Below are 19909 nucleotides of genomic sequence, written 5' to 3' on the forward strand. Positions count from 1 at the left end.
TGCTGAATTAAAGACATCACCTTCCTTCCTGAAGCATTTTTATTGGTTTGTTGGTTTTTTTGTTTTTTTTGTTTTTTTTTTACCTTTGTTACTATTGGAGTTCTTTCATTTACTATTGTAACTGTTGAGATAATGAGCCAGAGACACAAATTGACTGTTTTCTTAAAAATTGCTTAATTTTTGCTTCGCAAGTTTTCCCTTCAGATCTCTCCATTTTGGGGACTCTGGTCTTTCCTGTGTAATATCATTGACAACAGACCAACCAGAACCATGAAGAAGAATGTATTTCCATTTAGGATAAAGCATACATAGATTAAATAAAATGTGGAGTAAAATTATTCACATGAGGAGAAAATATGTAGATTAAATAAAATGTGGAGTGAAATTCATATAAGGAGAAAATATGACCCCTAAAAAATTAAGGAGGGTTAAAACCAAGTCAAAAGGAAGAGGACACATGTCAGGGCAAAATAGACAAAATGTAACACATATGCTATGCTAGTTGTGTCTAGTTCAGAGGAGAGAATTATCAGCGTTTTTGTAATCACTAGGCAAGGGCTCTGTAAATTTTTATTTTAAATTTTATCTCATTTTTACCAGAATATTTAAGTAGAGAAGAAAATGTGTTCTGAAAAAAGAATAACCTGTTTAATCTGTGTCTGGTCCTCCTTGTTTGTTTAAAGGAATTAAATAAAACTCCATGTACTCAGGAAAATGACAGTGACCGTCCCTGACTCAGAATCTGTTCAAGTGTCAGCATGGTCCAGAATCTTTCTAAAAATGTAGCAAGCATAAAGAACTCTGTTTTATTACAGAGATGACACATCTCAGTCTCTAACTGGGTCACATTGTTTGTTTTGTGTACATCATGTACTTTATCTCCAGGATTTGGGAGATGCTTTTGATGCTAAAAGTTTGAATGTGTAATATACCTTTTATTAATTTTTAAAAAGTGCCATTTTCCACAATGTTTGTATATGTGATATGATTTTCTTATATAATGGGTTTATTTTGGTCACCAACAAAGTTAAGTGTTTAGTGGCCTGCTTCAGCATTTTCTTTTGACCCTTTTAACAAGTTGGATTTGTCGCCATTGTCACTGGCAGCTATTCATCGGAACAGTCCCCGCCCTGTGAAGGTACCACGATGCCATAGTGACCCTCCCAACCCACATCTAATTATCCCGACTCCAGAGGGATTCAGGTACTTGGTGCTCATCTAGCCATTTGATTCTTCTGTGTTGTGCATGCTCATGCTCTGACGCTACTGAGTGCTTGCTCTGATCACTAAGTATTTCTTCTTTGTTCTTGTTCATACTGTTTAAAAGCTCTTAATTGCATTATCTCGAAAATGTACCACAATGCCTTAATTGCAAGAGAAAAAGACATTTGACTTTAAAACAGACTTGTACCTTTCCAGATAACTTAGTTTCTCAGCTTATTTATAACCTCAAGCTACTAAATGCTCACCAGCTTTGGAATAATTCTTTTTTCTTTGAAAATGACCTTACGAAAACAAATTTGAGTGTGCATAGCACAGTAAGCATTTGAAAAACAATCCTAAACATCATTTTAGAAATGGAGAAAAAATTGGAATGATCTTTCTAGTCTTGACTGTCATGTGTGTATGTAACCTTGAAGCAACTTAATACTGAACTGAGTTCTGAAACTTGTACAAAGTATTTTTCTTGAATGTGGTGGCATTTCTGCATCCTGAGGGAGTGAACATTTTCTCTTCCCTATTAGAATCACTTCTTAAAAGTTAAGTTTATTTGACAATATTTGCTAGGAAAAGACCACAGTTATTTTTCAGAATAATTAGTGTTTTTCTTTTTTATACCTAGACCTGAATCTCATTGAAAGGAAAATTTGCATTTTATATTTTTAAATATTTTTCACTTCCTCACCCTATTTTATTTTTAAAACCACTGGAGAGTCCAGTCCCTTTTCTCAATCTGTGTTCCTAAAGCTCTTCTTCTCATCTCAGCACTCGGAGCGTGCCTTCAGACGCACGGAGCCACGGCAGCCCTGCTGCTGCTCCTGTCCCTGCTGCCGCCGCCACCGCCGGTCGCCCCGGCCCCGCAGGCAGCGACTCTGCACCACCCAAACCCATCAGCAGTGCCCATGATACCAGGTAGTCACCCTTCCCCAGCATCCTGTCTCCTCGGCCCTCTCCTGTGCACTCCCGCAGGGACCTCAGCTTCGGGAGGCAGCCCATGGGGTGGCACAACCTGAAGGCTCTCGCACCCAGCAGCACCAGTAGATAATTTGCCTGATTAATATTTCTTTGGAGTGAATATTAACCAGAATGACTAGACTCCTGCCAGTAACAACTCTTTGGTGAGAGTAACAGACCAAAGAACCTGGTCCCTACCGAAGGGAACATGAAAAATTCAGCAAGTGGTGCCTTTCGGTCCCAAGGTAGTTCAGAGGTGGCTTCTAGTTAACACCGTTAGGTGGGAATTTGCATTTTAGGAGGATCCCTTTTCTAACCAGATTTTCTGATTTATAGAATTATTGATTAGAAGTAGTTTATGAAAGTGGAAAAGTGAGCTCGTGGGGTTTGTATCTTATATAGAGAATGTATCCTTACTAGAGAGAGCTATCAGATATTTGCCAAGCTCTGGAAAGTCTCTTGCATGAGTCATCTGTATAGGTAAGGAGTATTGTTACACTTCTTCCCACTCTCGTTAGTTTTGACAGAGGGCTTCATCAAGGCCTCATATACTCAGTGGACAAATGACATTGGGTCACTCTTAATTTTATCCTCATGTCTAGCAGAGGACACACACAGTCACTATTCTCATCTCCTGGTAAAGATAGTGATAGAGTCAAATAAACTATATGAGTTGAGGGTAACCTGATCAAAAAAGATGAAACTGTGAAGGAACCCAGTGCTCTGTATCTTGCTCCACAGAAAAAATATTAGTATGTTGGCAGAAAGATGGCATGTGGCTTTAGAATTGAAAATGCACTCAAATGTTTTTAGACTTACTTTATAACAGTCTAAAATTTCTACAAACATTGCCATTCTTCCATTCATTAAAATAATAAATGTTCCAGTTTGTAGTGATAAACCTGTATAACCTAAAAAAGTCAATGTATTTTACAGCTTCAGCTGTCAACCAAAACAACTAACAGTTACCATTAAACAGATTCCCTTTACCTTCTTCATTTTTATGTTTAGAACATTTCATGGCAAATGTTCCCACATCTGCTTTCCTGTCCCTTAGGGAAGCACTGAAATTGTCTTTTTCATGAGAGTGACACAGGGCGAAGGGAAGCCATATGCCCTCATGAGCAGACTCAGTTGAGAACACTTCATGGCCTGCTGTGTCCATGTTTGCACACCATTCCTGCAAACTAGAAAAGGGAGGAATGCTCTTCTTTTTTTCGGGGTTCGTGAACTGTGGCTTAAGGCATTTGCGAGTCAGGGGTGTGGTGCATGAAGCATGTGTTAGCGTAAAAGTGAAGTACATGTGGCCGGTCTTCTTGTGCATTTAGTCTCAGGCCTTGTGGAAGTTGTTTTCAGTCCGTTGTGAATAGCACTTCCTAAGTGTTCATCTTTGGGATGGCTTTTGACACACAGAAATTTTACCACCATCATAGTGTGCCATCTTGAAGGGCAGTTTTTACAAAAGAGTAAAGTTCTCTCTACTCTCTGGTTGTGTATATGTGACAGCAGGCATTGAGCAGCAAGGCCCGGTGGAGATGTGCGCCCCAATGGTGGTTTGCCTTGCTCCTGCGTTCAAGCCTGGCACATGTTCAGTTTAACTTTGGGCTTCAGCCCCTTTGTGGTGGCGAGCTTGCCCCCTGCCGATGGCTTGTACAGCCCAGGGTTTGTGAATGTGCTGCAGGGGAAGCAGAGTGATGCCCAGGACTTCCAGCCTCAGCAGGAAGGCCCCTGCCTCATAGTGTGCAGTCCTTCCTGTCCTAGAGACCCCTGAGCCCTGTGAAATCTTAACTGTGCCCCACAGCATCCTATAAATGCTTTGATTTGATTTTATTTGATTTGACTTAGGAAATAGTCTGGACTTCAGTTATCTTACCATTGTTGATAAGACTTTTTTATGGTGTTCTGTTTGTTGGAGCTGGCTCTTGCTGCTTTGTGAGACTGATTGTTAATTTTTCAGGAATTTTGCAAGCTGATTGTTACACCACTGAACTTGTGGAACTCTTCCACTAGTAGTTAAACATTCACTCGCACACTATTTCCTTTAAGTATATTTTTTGCCTTTTACCCTAGCAAAAGTCTCTGAGGATGTGGTCTGATTTGGTCTCTGAGAAATCAGGAATATAGTGGTGTCAGGTGACCTCCCCTTGGCACCACAGTCTTTGGTGTTGCTTTAGGAGTCACTTGTCTCTTCAACATCAGTGATTTTTTCCATGAAGCGGCTTCAAGACTTTTTGATGAACTACATGGCAATAGAGGATGTCCCCCTCTTTTCAGACTTAACAAGTATTATACTAGATTTAAGAGTTTAGGGAAATAAAAAAGCATTGCATACTTCATAATCTCTGAGCATCTGTTCAGTAGAACCATGTCCCCTTAAATCTATTCAGTGTATGTTGGAAAAGAGCATAAATGCTACCATACTTCATAATATCGCTCATACACACAGTACACACTGAATGTGTTAATAAACTCATGCCATATTTATCATGGATTACTCGAATCGTAATTTTAACACTTCCCTTATTTAATTCTGGGTTTTACTGTCTATGGATTCATTCTGGATTTCTAAACACACCTAACTTTATTCTGGAAAAGCAACAAATTAACTTTGTTCTTTACATGCTAAGCTTCCTGCTCTTCTGCACCTTTGCTTGGCTACTGCTTGGAAAATCATTAGGTATTCCCTTCCATTTTCTTAAGAGATTTGAAATCTTTTCAATCATGTGATAATTTTAACACTTTAAAAAATAGAATTAAGTACATTAATATATAGTATGATCAGAATTGTAAATGTTAGCTATATTTGGCTAATAATTTCTAATCCATCCGGGGTTAAATGGTGGAGCTTTCCACGCATGCCAGTAACACTTGAATAAATCCTATTTTGTTTCTGTTTTTGTTGTTTTTAACTTTAAACAGAGTGTTTTGCTGTCAGGTGTCAGCAAAAATCTGACCATTCCTTCCTCAGAGAAGGGTTTCTCAGTAGCAGCACTGTTCACTTTGGGTACATAATTCTTTGTTTGGGGGCTATTGTTTGCATTATCCTGTGTTCACTAGATATTAGATGTCCCCAGTGGGCAGAATTACCCCTAGTTGAGAATTACCACTCTAGAAGAATCTCACAGATCTTTCATTTTTAATTCCATTGAATTGACAGCTCAATTTATTTAAAATCTCAAAACAGGGGTTCCAGTGTCCCTGAGAATGACCGGTTGGCTTCTATAGCCGCCGAGTTACAGTTTCGGTCCTTGAGCCGCCACTCAAGCCCCACGGAGGAGCGCGACGGTGAGTGTGTGAGGTGCTGAATCTCCTACTGCTTTTATGGTCTATGCCTTAGAAAGAAATGAAGAATGAGAAAACAATGACAGAGCTCCCAGAGAACACTTGTTGATCAACGTGTGTTGGCTTTTTAATATAGATGCCTTTTAGTTGTATTTGCATTTTCTAGATCTGCTAGTTTTGGTTTTTAAAAAATATATTATGTCTGCTACTTTAATTGCCAGGCACTCTTATTCTCTTTAAAAATATGAACCTGCACTAAGTTTGTTAATGATGCGCTGAGGTTTTATTATAATTCAGGGCCTCTTGAATGGGGTCCCTAGAGAATCTAATTTCTGCTCAGTATTCTGTTGTCTTGTCACGTGTGGAAAATTCATATAGTCAAAATCATGTAACATCATTGACAACTTCTTAGTCTGGTATAGTTTTCTTGAATTAATTCTCAAGGTAGCTTCTCACACTCACATCGAATAGAAATTAATTACGAAAGGACAGATTGACGGGAACTAATCATTGCCACGCACCATTTCAGTCTTACTCTCGATTACATAGGCTTATCTGTTCCATAAATCTTAATTTTGTGAAAAACATACTTCCTGCAGAACCAGCGTATCCAAAAGGTGATTCAAGTGGGTCAGCTCGAAGAAGTTGGGAACTTCGGACACTTATCAGCCAGACTAAGGGTAAGAGAGAGAATGTTGAACTTCAAATATTGAAGCATAAAGTAAGCAGTTTCAGCTAAAATACGCTTTAGCTTTTGAATTATTAGTTTTTCATTAATATTTTTGATCTCTTTTATACCTGTGACATTACTTCCTATGTGTACTGTGTATACATTTCCTGTTTCTTATAATAAATTATAAGCTCCTTTGGATCTGGAACATGTTTTATTCATCTTATATTCTTTAAGCTATGGTGGTAGTTAATTCTTTATGTCACTTTGGGTGGGCCCTTCACATAATTCTTTGTACATAGTAGGAATATAATTAATATTTGTGAACTGAATAACTATTCATATCTTCTTCTGATGAAGTTTTTGAGAAGCCAAATAGTTGACCAAGGTGATAACTGACAGAGCTGGGGCAGGCGCACACTGCTTCTTTCTACAAGTCCAGTGCTCATACCAATGTTCGCCCCTTGGAAGTATATTGTCCACCAAAGTTGAAAATAGTTGGTGGGGGTGGGGGGGGGTGTTATGGAAGGGTGAGGCTTGAGCTGACTCTTATATCAAAACAGATCTGCATCAAGCCAGGAGGAAAAGTACAGAGTAGGAAATACATCCAGAGGGAGGCCCAGTGACGAAAGGAGAAGCCAGCTGGATTGGGCAGTGTAGATATAAGTGGTGGTGAACACGAAGGGGCTGGGAGAAGTTAGACTGTGGCCAGTCTTCAGTGACAGCTAAGGGATGAAAGCCTCACCCTGAGATAGTCAGCAGCCCGGCAGCCTCTTGAGCACCTGGTGTGTTCTGGGTGTGGGGAGGAGGAGATAGGAGAGACGGTGGGAGCTGCTTGGAGTGGGGGGAAATAAGGTTGGTTAGCGTATCATTATGGTGGTGCCGTGCAAGACACCAGACTCAGGTGGGATTTTAAAAAAAGGAACAAAAGGAACAAAGTGGAAGAAATGACTCTGATGCATTGTTTGCCAAGCCTGGGGCAGGTGAGGTGTATGTGGAGGGCTTAGGGCAGGGAAAGCCACGGGCTGGAGCTTGGGTCTCTCCAGCAGCTCTCACGTCAGCAGAAGTTCCCATACATGCCAGCTCTTTGTGATAATCTTCAAAACAAGTACTTTGTGGTCAGGAGAACTTGGGAACTCTTGGGATAGTTACAGTTCACAGTAACAAAGATGGAGAAATCTTGAGAAATATTTACTGTAAAACAAAACCAAAATGCCTTTCCCAGAAATATTTGACAGTGGAGTCCATGGGCTCATAGCTGTGAAATCTTGTTCGGTGCCCATGAGACCTGATGTGTCATATATTGAGGTAAAGAAAACAGCGATTCATGTTGTTAAGAAGTGGTTATAGTGTGAAACTGTAGTTAGAACACTATAAACCTTGGGGGAATTTCTCTTCTCAAATTAACCGTACAGCCATACTAGTCCTTAGTGATCTCTTTGTTGGCCAGAAAGTGAGGCTCTTAGCTAGTGAGGATGCAATATGAGGAGGGCTGTAATGGGGACACGTACCAAGCAGTGCTTTTCACATTATGGGTCATAACCCGTTTGTGGGTTGTAAAGTCAGCATTTAAAAACATAAGGTGGAGTCTGAATCACACGTGGTAACAGTAATACTGTTTTATGAAACTTCTTTAGATATCTATATGTGTAAAAGTTATTTTTTACTGTAAGTTATGACCAGATAATTTGGAGAACTAGAGATATAGAACCTGATGAGAAGGTAAGGAATAGTAGCAAAAGTAACTTAAATTTTACTGAGTATTGCTGTGTCCCAGGCATAGGGCTTAGCACCTTGAATGTATGATTTCCTTAAATACAGTAGTGCCATCTGTGCATGAGATATTATTACCCTCATTTCACAAATTAGGAGTTCGATATATGAAGAAGTCAGTTAACTTATCTACTTGGAAACTGATGAAGCCAGGACCTTATCCCAGGCATCCTGGTTCCAGAGCCTTTATTCTGGACTCTTCCCAGAGAAGGGACAACTTAATTCCCTTCTCATCAAGACAGCTTCCGAAAAGGGGTATGATATTTCAGCTGAGCTGTCATTGGTGAGACGTACACCCCAGACACCGTGGTGGGAAGACAGCTTTTTAGACCAGCAGGAAAGTGTGAACATAAGTGTCAGAAACGGCTTGGAGTGTTTATTCTACGAGTCTGTTTAGTTTGGTTCATCTGGGGCCTGTGGCAGGAGAAGAGAGGGAGAATACTGACAGGAGCAAACTGGGAAAGATAAACCAAGTCCAAAATCTGCATGGCCTACAATCCCAGATGAAGGGCTTGGATTTTTGGTAAACTGTTTGTTGAGAACCGTGAAATAAATCTAAGTAGGAAAGGAACATACCAGATTTTATGTGCCAGTAAGACAATACTGGCCAACGAGAGTGGACTGGAGATGGAGAGTCTGGTGGCAGGTAGGAAGTCACTCCAGGGTCTGAGCAGCAGTCTGGGGGGGCGAAGTCATCAGCTCTGCCTGACAAGCCTATATTTTATGTGTGTGTCTGTGCAGTGGGTGGCGCATCCTCTGGAGCTGTTGGATTGGAATGGACTTGAATGCACCTGCTGGGTATCTGACTAGAGAATGCTAAGCCTTGCTGTGCTCAAGTGCTCATGTGTATTGCTCTCTTTCTATTATTATTTGCTGGACGTTGACTTACTTCTAGTGACTGGGACTACTGAGCTTGTTTCTCCCTGCAGACAGTGCTTCCAAACAAGGACCCATAGAAGCTATCCAGAAATCAGTCCGACTGTTTGAAGAAAAGAGGTATCGAGAAATGAGGAGAAAGAATATCATTGGTCAAGTTTGTGATACCCCTAAATCATATGATAACGTTATGCATGTAGGTTTGAGGAAGGTGACCTTCAAGTGGCAAAGAGGAAACAAAATTGGTAAGGAAATGGAGCAATGTGACATAGAGTTCACCTCTGTTAGAAACAGCAACAGTCACACTTTTTTAGGTTAAGTTGTATAACTGATTCTTATCTCTGGTAGATGTAGCATATCTTTTGCAGAGGGTTCTGGTTTTTAGGTTGTGTAAATAATGTTTCAGTAAAATGTGTTATAAGAACAGTACAAAGGAGATTTTAAATTTTTTTTAAAGATGTATATATGTATTTATTTGAGAGTGAGTGAGCAGGGGAAGGGGCAGAGGGAGAGGGAGAAGCAGACTCCCCACTGAGCAGGGAGCCCGATGTGGGGCTCCATCCCAGGATCCCAGAACTATGACCTAAGCCAAAGGCAGACGCTTAACCCACTGAGCCACCCAGGTGCCCCTAGAAAGATTTTTTTTAAATGGTTCATTAAAATGAGTAGTTTTTGCATGATAACTCCAGAAGTTGCCAATGGAAAACTATGTAAATTTTACCCATTTGTTCCTGTTGATGTTCTTATGACCTTATTCCCTCAAGAACATTACTGAAGAGAGACTGTCCTTCCTAAAGCATTGCCTGTTATTAATTTCCAAGTCAAGTGCCTCTTATAACTAGAGGTGGATCGTGTGACAGAAGCAGCCTGACCATGTTTCAGATCCTTCTGTCTTTTAAATACATCTCTCAATGGAGTGTTTGGTTCTGAAGAGGCTAACATGATTGTGATAATAGGACTCTGTGAGCCCCGGATACCCTTAAGGTTCTGTAGAGCTAGCAATTAAGGCAGAAGACACAGAAGAAACCAAGTGCTTTGTAAATGTTATCAGTTATGTTGTTGGTCTTTGCTATATGTTCCGTCCCCTTCGCTTAATGTCCCCAAAGATACGTTGGTAAAATATCCACTCCCACCCACCCCTGGACGTGCCACAACAAGGTACACTTAGACGGTGCCCCCACCCCGGGCCCTGACCTCCTCAAGGGCTGTAAGGGCTTAGAAGTGTGCACCTTTGTTCCTTTATGCTTCCTCTAGGGTTTGCCAAAGTTCCTTCTACCCTACAGATATTTACAGGTAAGGCTCAGTGAAGAGATTGCCTTCAGTTATTGGGGAACATTTTGGGTCTTGGAATAGTAGATAATTATAGATTATATAAATATAGATCCAGACTTGGGAAACATTACTACACATCTGAATGACTTCAAATGGCCTTCTTTGGTGACTGAGATGGTATGTTTGTTCTGTTCACAGGGGAGGGGCAGTATGGGAAGGTCTACACCTGTATCAGTGTCGACACTGGCGAATTGATGGCTATGAAGGAGGTAAGTGGTCTGGTCTTGTTGGGGGCCTTCTGCTTTCAAGCCTCTGCATGACAGAGATTTGGTAAAGAAGCTTATTTTCAAGGCTCTTCTTAGCTCCTAGAGCTAGCTCCTCTGTGTTGAGCTGTCTAGGCAGATGCCTGGAGATGATAGAGTAGTGCAGTGTCCAATTCCGGTGAGGATGCTAGTAAGAACTCTCAGACCAGATGCACAGGTACTTCTGCCACCACATAGGTGTGCTGAGCGCCTTACAGAAAGAGGCAAGCAAAGTTAGCTAAAGGCGGAGAGGATGGTGGTAACAGTAAAATCTTAGTGGGGAATTAGGTAAGAAGATAACATTTGTGATCAGCTTCAGGAATGAGCAGCATTTCAATAGCTAAAGGTAGGATGGGGGAGAGCCAGCCTCCTATCAGGGAAGCAAATACTGTTGTCGCTCCTGAGGAGACACTCGGGATGCAAGGAGTAGAAGGAGCCTGTGGCGGAAGAGGCTGGAGCTTCGATGGGTGGTAGGATTGGCAGGCAGCACACACGTGCAGTGCCCAGCCCTCCCTCTCTGAGCTCCTGTGGCATTTCTTGTCTTCCCACATGGCATTCACCCACACTGCTTCTACCACCTTGTTCCCACTTGGTTGTTAACTTTTTTATTTTTAAGATTGTATTTATTTGAGAGAGTGAACATGGGTTGGGGGAGAGAGAGAGGGAGAGGTTGTAGACTCCCCATTGAGCAGGGAGCCTGACTTGGGGCTCCATCCCAGGACCTTAGAATCATGACTTGAGCTGAAGACAGATGCTTTACAAACTAAGCCACCCAGGCACTCCGGTCGTAAACTACTTTAAAAAAAATTTTTTTTTAATTTAAATTCAATTAATTAACACTGTAATATATTAATTAGTTTCAGAGGTAGAGTTCAGTGATTCATCAGTCTTATACCCAGTGCTCATTACATCACGTGCCCTCCGTAATGCCCATTACCCAGGTACCCCATCCCTCCACCCCCCCCCTCCAGTGACCCTCAGTTTGTCTCCTATGATTAAGAGTCTCTTGTGGTTTGTCTTCCTGTCTGATTGTCCTCTTGTTTTATTTTTTCCTCTCTTCCCCTGTGATCCTCTGTTTTGTTTCTTAAATTCCACGTGAGTGAGATCATATTGGTAATTGTCTTTCTCTGACTGACTTATTTCACTTAGCATAATACCCTCTAGTACCATCTATGTCATTTCAAATGGCAAGATTTCTTTCTTTCTTTCTTTCTTTTTTTCTTTCTTTCTTTCTTTTCTTTTCTTTTCTTTTCTTTTCTTTTCTTTTCTTTTTTTCTCTTTCTTTTTTCTTTCTTTCTTTCTTTCTTTCTTTCTTTCTTTCTCTCTCTCTCTCTCTCTCTTTTCTTTCTTTCTTTCTTTCTTTCTTTCTTTCTTTCTTTCTTTCTTTCTTTCTTTCTTTCTTTCTTTCTTTCAGGGCTGAGTAATGTCATTGTATATATATAGACCACATCTTTATCCATTCATTTGTTGACAAAATACTGGGCTCTTTCCATAGTTTGGCTGTTGTCGCCATTCCTGTTATGAAAATTGGGGTGCAGGTGCCCTTTCGTATACTTCTTAAGGGCACAATTATCTCTCACCTTTTTATCTTCCAGAACCTACATATTTATGATCACTTATCGAATGTTTAATGATTTTGTGAATTCAGTTTGCAGTTATGAAAATGATCCTGTTAGCTGTTCTCTCACCAAATATTCTAAAGCAGGCATGTTTAATTCACTTGGAATGACAAAGCAGAGAAAGACTCAAAGTCAAGTACAGACACACTGACCGTAGTCTGTGGGTCTGGATGATGCACATGCAGGAGGCAGCTTTACAGCTCTCGGGGATAAAGGTGTCTTGTTTCTGGTTTGTGACAGGACCAACACTGATCAACAGTTTTCTCTTTACAGATCCGATTTCAACCTAATGACCATAAAACTATCAAGGAAACTGCAGACGAATTGAAAATCTTTGAGGGCATCAAACACCCCAATCTGGTTCGGTATTTTGGTGTGGAGCTTCATAGAGTAAGCCAACTTTGATCACGCGGTTTTGTGTGAGGAATCAGTAAGGGCACAGTCGGAGTCCTGTTCTACATCGCAGGTCTTCTCATTTCAGAGCACAGTAACTTTGCCTAATTATCAGGAAATCTCCATGAGTTACATCATTTCTGCCTTCTCTCTGAAACTAGAGGAGTTCTTCCTAAAATGTAAGTTGTAGACTGTAGTCGTTAACCCGACATTATAAAGCACTGAAACCCATCCTGCCGATCAGAAGATTCTTCTAAAATGCCCCTTACACAGTGTGTTACTTTTTTCCCCCCATTTTTCACTGAACCACTGTTGGGTGCACTGTCAAGAAATGCTGGTTTTTCTCCTACATGTATTTAAGGAACCGTTGTGAAATGAGAACGTTAAAACTTCAAATTCATTTCCCCCCTGTGTTTGGAAGTAAACACTTGGAGGGAAAGAGGATAACTCGGATCATCTTGGTGGAGTCTGAACTTCCAAGGGAAGTTGAATAGTGGTGATTTTTAATGTTTTCACAAATAAATTCATATCTGAAAAGGATGTGTTTCAGTACTTAATAATACATTTATAGGGACAGCCCTGTTGGTCCCTGTCTGAGATTATATAGCAGACTTAATTTCAGAGGATAATAGACAACTTATCACCTGTGATTTGGAGAAGACACTCTTATCTCGACAAGCTGTATAATTCCAGACAGAGGAGGCAGGCAGACACCTCTGTGTAGGAGTGAGAAATGACTGTTACCAGACAAATTCAGTGTTGAGGATGACAAGTGTAGCATACCATTAGAAAGAAGGTTCCTTTGGGGCATGACCTGTGACATTTTCCAGGTTCTTCACTTAGTGTACATATAAACACAGGCTGCATTTTGTTCCTCCCGCAGGAAGAAATGTACATCTTCATGGAATACTGTGACGAGGGGACATTAGAAGAGGTGTCAAGGCTGGGACTTCAGGAGCATGTCATTAGGCTGTATTCAAAGCAGATCACCATCGCAATCAACGTCCTCCATGAGCATGGCATCGTTCACCGTGACATCAAAGGTAGTCCTCACACTCAACTGGCTGCCATGGATACCAGACTGTGTGCCCTACACATAGTAGGTGCTGCCAAGACACTAGATCCCTCTCCCACAAACCATTTCTCTAGAAAGAAGTGCCTTTACTGTGAATATGCTACCATTAAGAACCCAGTATTGAGAGACCATATAGCACATCCCCATCCATGAGCAGATAAGACTGCTTTATCTTTCTGTGTAACACTGTTTTTAGTGAGGTCTGTTTCCCCAAGAATGAAACTTGCTATTTTTATAGGCTGGTTTAGCCAACCTTGTATATTTACTAGACATTCACAATCTACACATCTTTTTCTCTGTTCAAGACTTTTGCGTATTTCCATGTGAACATCATGCATATGTAAAGTGACCGTGAATCTGAAATGCCAGTGTAAGCTGTGTTTTGGGAGACAAGATTTATTTACACCAACCTCCTCCAGTGTACAATTCTGCTAAAGACTGACTTAGTCATGCTGATTGATTTAAAGTGCTTTTCTCTTCTGGCATGAGGGGAATAGTCATGCTTGCCTCAGAACCTCTGGCATTTGTCCCTGACCTTTGTATTTGGGGAGTCAGGGATAATTAAAGTGACAAATTGTCTCTGGTGGGCCCTAGACTGAAGGATTCCACTCTGTCACACAGTCCGAGGTCAGCATAAGCACGTTCTCTGTAGAATTGGCTGACTTCCGACCCAGCACTTGATCCAGCACGGGGCTGGATTACACCAGAACCTGCTTTGGTCTGAGTGTAAGGATTGTCCATCCTCCCTCCAGTAGCTCGCCCTGAATCCCCAGCATCCACCATTCTTATTGCCTCCCCGCCTGCCCGTGTCCCCCATTGCTTTGCTGCTTGGAATCATTCTGAGCATTTGCCTAATTGGCTCTTTATCAGCCATGACATTGCCTGTTTCCAGTTGTTCAGCCACATATACCAATACCCTGGCTCTGATCCCTGTCACGGAATGGTACCTTCCTTTCATGGGCCATGACCATAAAGAGAATTCCTCAGGGTTGTTGAATCAAATCTTTGTCCTTGTGATATTTTTTGTGATTCAGTATGGCTGATGTCCACGTGTGGAGTAGCTCCAGAGTCGTGAAGTTGGTAGTGTGTAGTCCTCTGTGGGGACTGTATATCCTGGGAGCACTCAGGTGCTCTGTTAGATGTCAGCTCATGGTGTGGCTCCCAACCTAATTTGAGTGGCTCTGTACTGCTTTTTGAGAAAAGTGCCATAGGACACACAGTGCCAGAGATATGTGGCTTGGTTAGGGCAACAATATCTCATAGCCTAGAGCTTCCTGCAGCTGTGAGCAGTCACCCCAGATTCCAGCTAGAGTATGAGCATGTGTGTTGCATTCAGAGATGTGAGGAGGCTCTATAGCATCTCTTCAGTCATAGTTCGAAGTTGTCTGTGCAGCCTCAGCCAGGACTCCAGAGAAGAGCGAGTGCGCCAGTCCAAACTCCACGTTGCGACCTGTTACAGGCGCTGCTACTTGTTCACACCTCTGATTTTACAGGCAATGGTAGCTTCCATGTAATTCCTCTGTAAAGGGTCTCCCTGTATTTGCAGCATTAGATCTGTGCAAGTGTTTCAGTTCAGAGTCTGTTGGTCAAAGCTCTCTGTACTGATATGAACATTTCTTTGCTTTGTAGTAACATTTGTGTATAAGGCTTAAAATCCTTCCGTGATTATACTCTGTAAGTCAAATTTTATAAACCTTTACATTATTTAATTTGTGAATCAAGTTCCTGGGAATTTTGGTTGCCGTATAGCTGAAAATGCACTCTGTGTTCCCAAGCCCAACAAGTGCTTGTTTCTTGTTAGGTGCCAATATCTTCCTAACCTCCTCTGGACTCATCAAGCTGGGGGATTTTGGATGCTCAGTAAAGCTTAAAAACAACGCACAGACCATGCCGGGAGAAGTGAATAGCACACTGGGGACAGCAGGTGGGGACTGGCTTGATTTGTCTTTGCCACAATGACTCATTACAGTGTGCTTGGTAACTGGGCTTTCCCTTCATCTCTGCTGTCAGCACAGACCAGGGAGGAGGGGGGAGGGTTTCTGACCACAGACACCGCAGGCTTCTACCTGCCAGCACGTCTCAGATGCAGAAATTCGCCTTTCCCTCCAAAGTGAAAGGAGACAAGAAAGTCCTCTTTTTCTTCCCAGAAAAACTACCTTTGTTGTTCACAAGGGGTTTATTAAAACTATTCTAGTCAAAACACAACAGTATGTTAAATAGGGTAGTATGGATTTTTTTTTTAAGAACATAACCTATTTATTGTCGAGCACCTGTGACAATTTCATGTCTGTCTAAAGGAGGCAGGAAGTTTGAAGCATTATTGGCTCTTTTAAATGAAAAGGAGTAGGTAGGCACACCCAGAAGTGGGTGAATATCTTAACACGTGGGAATGTGTTACTAGTGCAGCCAAGCCCACACCTGGTATGCTCCCCACCAGTCTGCTTCATTGTCCCTTTAAAAAGGGACATGTTTAATGGTAATTATTTGTTTTGATTATTCAGTGTCATAAAATTTTACAGCTTCTTTTGACCACTTAATTCATATTTTTAATGTGATACAGTTTATCTGAAGATTTGCCATTCAGAAATTGTCGTTTAGATACTAATTCATCCCCTAAAATGTCAATTCAGAAAATTGATTTGAAATCTTTTGTTAGTTTCAATATTTCATATTATATAACTCCGAGAAAGTCCTTTCTGCACCCCCCTGCCATAAGTTAGTTTCATTTATGTGGAGTATTACACAATATTAATTTCTTGCTTAGCTCTATTATTGCATGGTGCTGTGTTTGTAATCCATTCCTATCACCATATCTGTGACTTTTAAAGCATACATGGCTCCAGAAGTCATCACTCGTGCAAAAGGAGAAGGCCATGGGCGTGCCGCTGATATCTGGAGTCTGGGCTGTGTCGTCATAGAGATGGTGACCGGCAAGGTGAGCAGAGCCCACACCAGGAGGAGAAACTCCCAGAGGGTGTTCACAGGAACAGAGCTGTAATTGTGTTTTATTAGGTATTACAAATACCAGGGACACATTTTCTGCTAACTAGAGAATGTGAGTAAACATAAAAAAAAGTGAACTCTAAAAAGATACAGTAACGTGAAGACAGGTGACCGTCTAGGAACCAAATATTTATAAGATTTATGACTTAAAGAACACTTACATGAGTGAATAAAAAACTAGAAAGCTCAAGTTAAAACTTGGAGAAATGAGAAGCTGCAGAAAGAAATGAGAAACCAGAAACTTCTGTCCAAACACTAGCACTGGAGTGCAGCTTCACTCATGATTGCCAGATGTGGAGGCAACCAAGGTGTCCTTGAGTAAGTGAACAGGTGAGCAAACTGGTAATCTAGACAACGGGATATTATGCAGCAGTGAAAAGAAATGAGCCGTCTAGCCCAGAGGACGACAAGGAGGAGCTGTAAAAGCATACTGCCAACGAGAAAGAAGCTAATCTGGAAATGCTACATACATGTGTGATTCCACCCACATGACATTCTGCGGGGAAGGCAGGAGGCAGCAGTAAGAGGATCAGTTGTCAGTAGCTCTGGGAGAAGAAGGAAAGGATGATAAGATAGAGCACAAGGATGTTTAGGGCAGTGAGACTGTTCTGTATGATTATCTTAAAATTCTAAAAATTTACTTTTTTATGAAAATACTGCTAATGAACAGCAGATGTCTAGAGGGACCATTGTGTGTGTGTATTAGCATTATTTATAAAGCAGAAAAATGTTAGAAACCTCTCAAGTGTTATTAGTAGGAAAATGTATTGTACCTTGTGGCTGCTAAACGTTTTATTCTTATGTTTTATGATACATAAAATAACCAGAGCTTCGCACTATTAGAATTTGATGTTCATTATTCAACGGGGTAGCATAGTAATGTCCCTGTGAGAGAATTGTTGAGTTTTATATATTTTGTTGACATTGTTATATCAGTTTATATATATCCTTTTTTATTTTCATGATAGTGGCTTCCAGGTAATGCTGGACTATCATAACATCCAAATGAGGTTGGCAGACTGTGCTGACCACCTGGCTTTGTAAATAAGGTTTTACTGGCACTCAGTCACACCCATTCATTTATGTATCTTCTATGGCTGCTGTCAGGTCACAGCGGGAGAATTGAGCACTGTGGCCCACAAGCCTAAACTACTTACTAATTGGCTCTGTAAGCAAAAAAACTAAACTACTTACTATTTGGCCCTGTAAGTAAAAGCTAGCTGGCCTCTGATATATATTAATATTGAGATGCCTGAAAGGATTGGGCCATCTCATTTTTTTATGGCCATGTAATATCATTAAACCTGATTTTCCCCCTTTCTTTAGAGGCCTTGGCATGAATATGAACACAACTTTCAGATTATGTATAAAGTGGGAATGGGGCACAAGCCACCCATCCCTGAGAGACTAAGCCCGGAAGGAAAGGACTTCCTTTCTCACTGCCTTGAAAGTGAGCCCAGGATGAGGTGGACGGCCAGCCAGCTCCTCGACCATTCCTTCGTCAAGGTTGGGCAGATCACCGTACAGTCTTTTTCATGTTTGGATGTTTGAGTTCTGTTTGTATCTGGCACTGAAGGAAATTTGGAAACTTAGACATAAAATACTTGTATTAGTACACACATGGTACATTTATAAACATAGTATTGCTGAGTCAAAGGTTATGCAATATTTGAACTTCAAGATGTATTTTCAAATTAATTTCCAAAAATTTTTACCAATTAGCATTCCCTATTGCAGAAAATCAGAGCACTGCTTTCTCCATATTCTTGCCAGCATTGTGTAGTATTATCTTCCCCCCCATATGATAGGCAAAATAGTTAGTGATATTAGTGTTGTTTCAATTTTCATTTCTTTAATAATTTACTTTTAGTAATAAAATGTATATATTTAAATATAAAAAAGAAAAAGAAAAAGAAAAAGAAAAGGAAGGGAGCTAAACGTATTATGCCAGGGAGTTTTAGATTTTTTCTCCCCCCCAGAAAATGTTCATTGAGGTTCTCTGCTTGATCTACCCCGGTGTGTTTGTGGTATGCCTGGGACTGTCACATGGCATTTTATATGGGACTGGGCAAAAGACCAAGTTTCTACTCCTGAGAGTGTATGGTCTACTTGCATACAGGGCTAGCAGTGCCTGCACTCTAAGAGAGGAGAGAGAGACAGGGCTAGCAGTGACTAAGCATTTTTTTCAGAGCTGGGGTGGGGTATGTATGCTACATTGTAGGGCCACTGGGAAGAGCAGGTTTTGTTTTTTGTTTTTTTTTAAGATTTTATTCATTTATTCATGAGAGATACAGAGAGAGGGGCAGAGACACAGGCAGAGGCAGAGGGGCAAGCAGGCTCCATACAGGGAGCCTGATGTGGGACTTGATCCCAGGTCTCCAGTATCATGCCCTGGGCTGAAGGCAGACGCTTAACTGCTGAGCCACCCAGGCATCCTGGGAAGAGTGATTTCATCCAGCCAGGCCATTTCAGCTATCATTGCTTTCTCTGGAATGAGATGCCTGAGCTGTTTGGGAGGGTATAGGGAGGTCAGGCGGTGGGGACGACAGGCTAACAAGGGTAAAATAATCCAGGAACTGTGTACCGGTGGATCACAGGATGTGGAAAGTGGTAAAAGGTAAGGCTGCAGAAGTGAAAAGGAGCCCCCAGGAAGGAATTCCAGTTTTATTTTCAGTGTAACTTGATTAAATGGTGTTTCAGAATGATGCTTCTGGAGACAGAGTAGTTAAGAAGTTGCTGATACAGCTAATGGGCTGGGCGTGGGAGGTCAGGGGCAAGTTACTGGTGCTATTTCGGGGTTAAAATGGCCACAATTGAATAGCTGATGGGATGAGAGACAAGTAAGGGGAGGGTCTGGGATGGCTCCCAGGCCCTGGTTTGGATCACCAGATGGGAGATCCTGTTGGCCAAGGAGGGATACAGAGGGTTGGGTCAGGGAGGCAGTGGGTTCCTCTGGCAGATGATGGTTAAGGCATGTTTGGAACATCTGCTTAGGGCTTTCAGATGGGTGTGAATGTGGGGAGAGAATGGGGCTCTGATGCAGGTCCCGGAGAGAAAATAGTGCTGAAAGGGCCCTACAGGGGAGCCCCTGTCGGAGGAAGGGAAGGTGCCAATGAGCAGGGTGAGTGGAAGTAAGGAACAAGGAGCTAGTTTTGCTGTGTAGAGATTAGGGATTTGTAATTTAAAACACACTCATTTCTTTGTTTAGATGGTTTGTATTGACTTGATATTGTCCAGGTACATTTTTTTTAAAAAGATTTATTTATTAATGAGAGACACATACAGATAGAGAGAGAGGCAGAGACACAGGCAGAGGGAGAAGCAGGCTCCATTCTATGCAGGGAACCTGACATGGAACTTGATCCCAGGTCTCCAGGACCACACCCTGGGCTGAAGGCAGCGCTAAACTGCTGAGCCACGCGGGCTGCCCCTGTCCAGGTACATTCTTAAAAATGCTTTCAGGGGCCAG

The 19909-nt window shown here is 41.6% G+C and overlaps 1 protein-coding gene across 5 annotated transcripts in view; it reads left to right on the forward strand.

The window, feature by feature from the left end:
- The window catches only part of MAP3K4 (mitogen-activated protein kinase kinase kinase 4), a 110870-nt gene that overhangs the window by 90195 nt on the left and 766 nt on the right, over positions 1 to 19909 (forward strand). For 2 of the 5 annotated variants that reach the window (XM_072829956.1, XM_072829966.1), the window contains exons 16-26: positions 1107 to 1203; positions 1987 to 2133; positions 5360 to 5460; positions 6057 to 6137; positions 8830 to 9021; positions 10247 to 10317; positions 12243 to 12359; positions 13246 to 13405; positions 15239 to 15361; positions 16266 to 16372; positions 17767 to 17946. In XM_072829956.1, coding sequence (XP_072686057.1) covers positions 1107 to 1203; positions 1987 to 2133; positions 5360 to 5460; positions 6057 to 6137; positions 8830 to 9021; positions 10247 to 10317; positions 12243 to 12359; positions 13246 to 13405; positions 15239 to 15361; positions 16266 to 16372; positions 17767 to 17946 — 1376 coding nt within the window. Of the gene's footprint in view, positions 1 to 1106; positions 1204 to 1986; positions 2134 to 5359; positions 5461 to 6056; positions 6138 to 8829; positions 9022 to 10246; positions 10318 to 12242; positions 12360 to 13245; positions 13406 to 15238; positions 15362 to 16265; positions 16373 to 17766; positions 17947 to 19808; positions 19879 to 19909 lie in introns of all 5 variants that reach the window. The other 3 variants (XM_072829972.1, XM_072829980.1, XM_072829971.1) reach the window with 2 other exon arrangements.

The sequence above is a fragment of the Canis lupus genome, chromosome 1, assembly GCF_048164855.1.
Source record: "Canis lupus baileyi chromosome 1, mCanLup2.hap1, whole genome shotgun sequence".
Classification (NCBI taxonomy): Eukaryota; Metazoa; Chordata; class Mammalia; order Carnivora; family Canidae; genus Canis; species Canis lupus.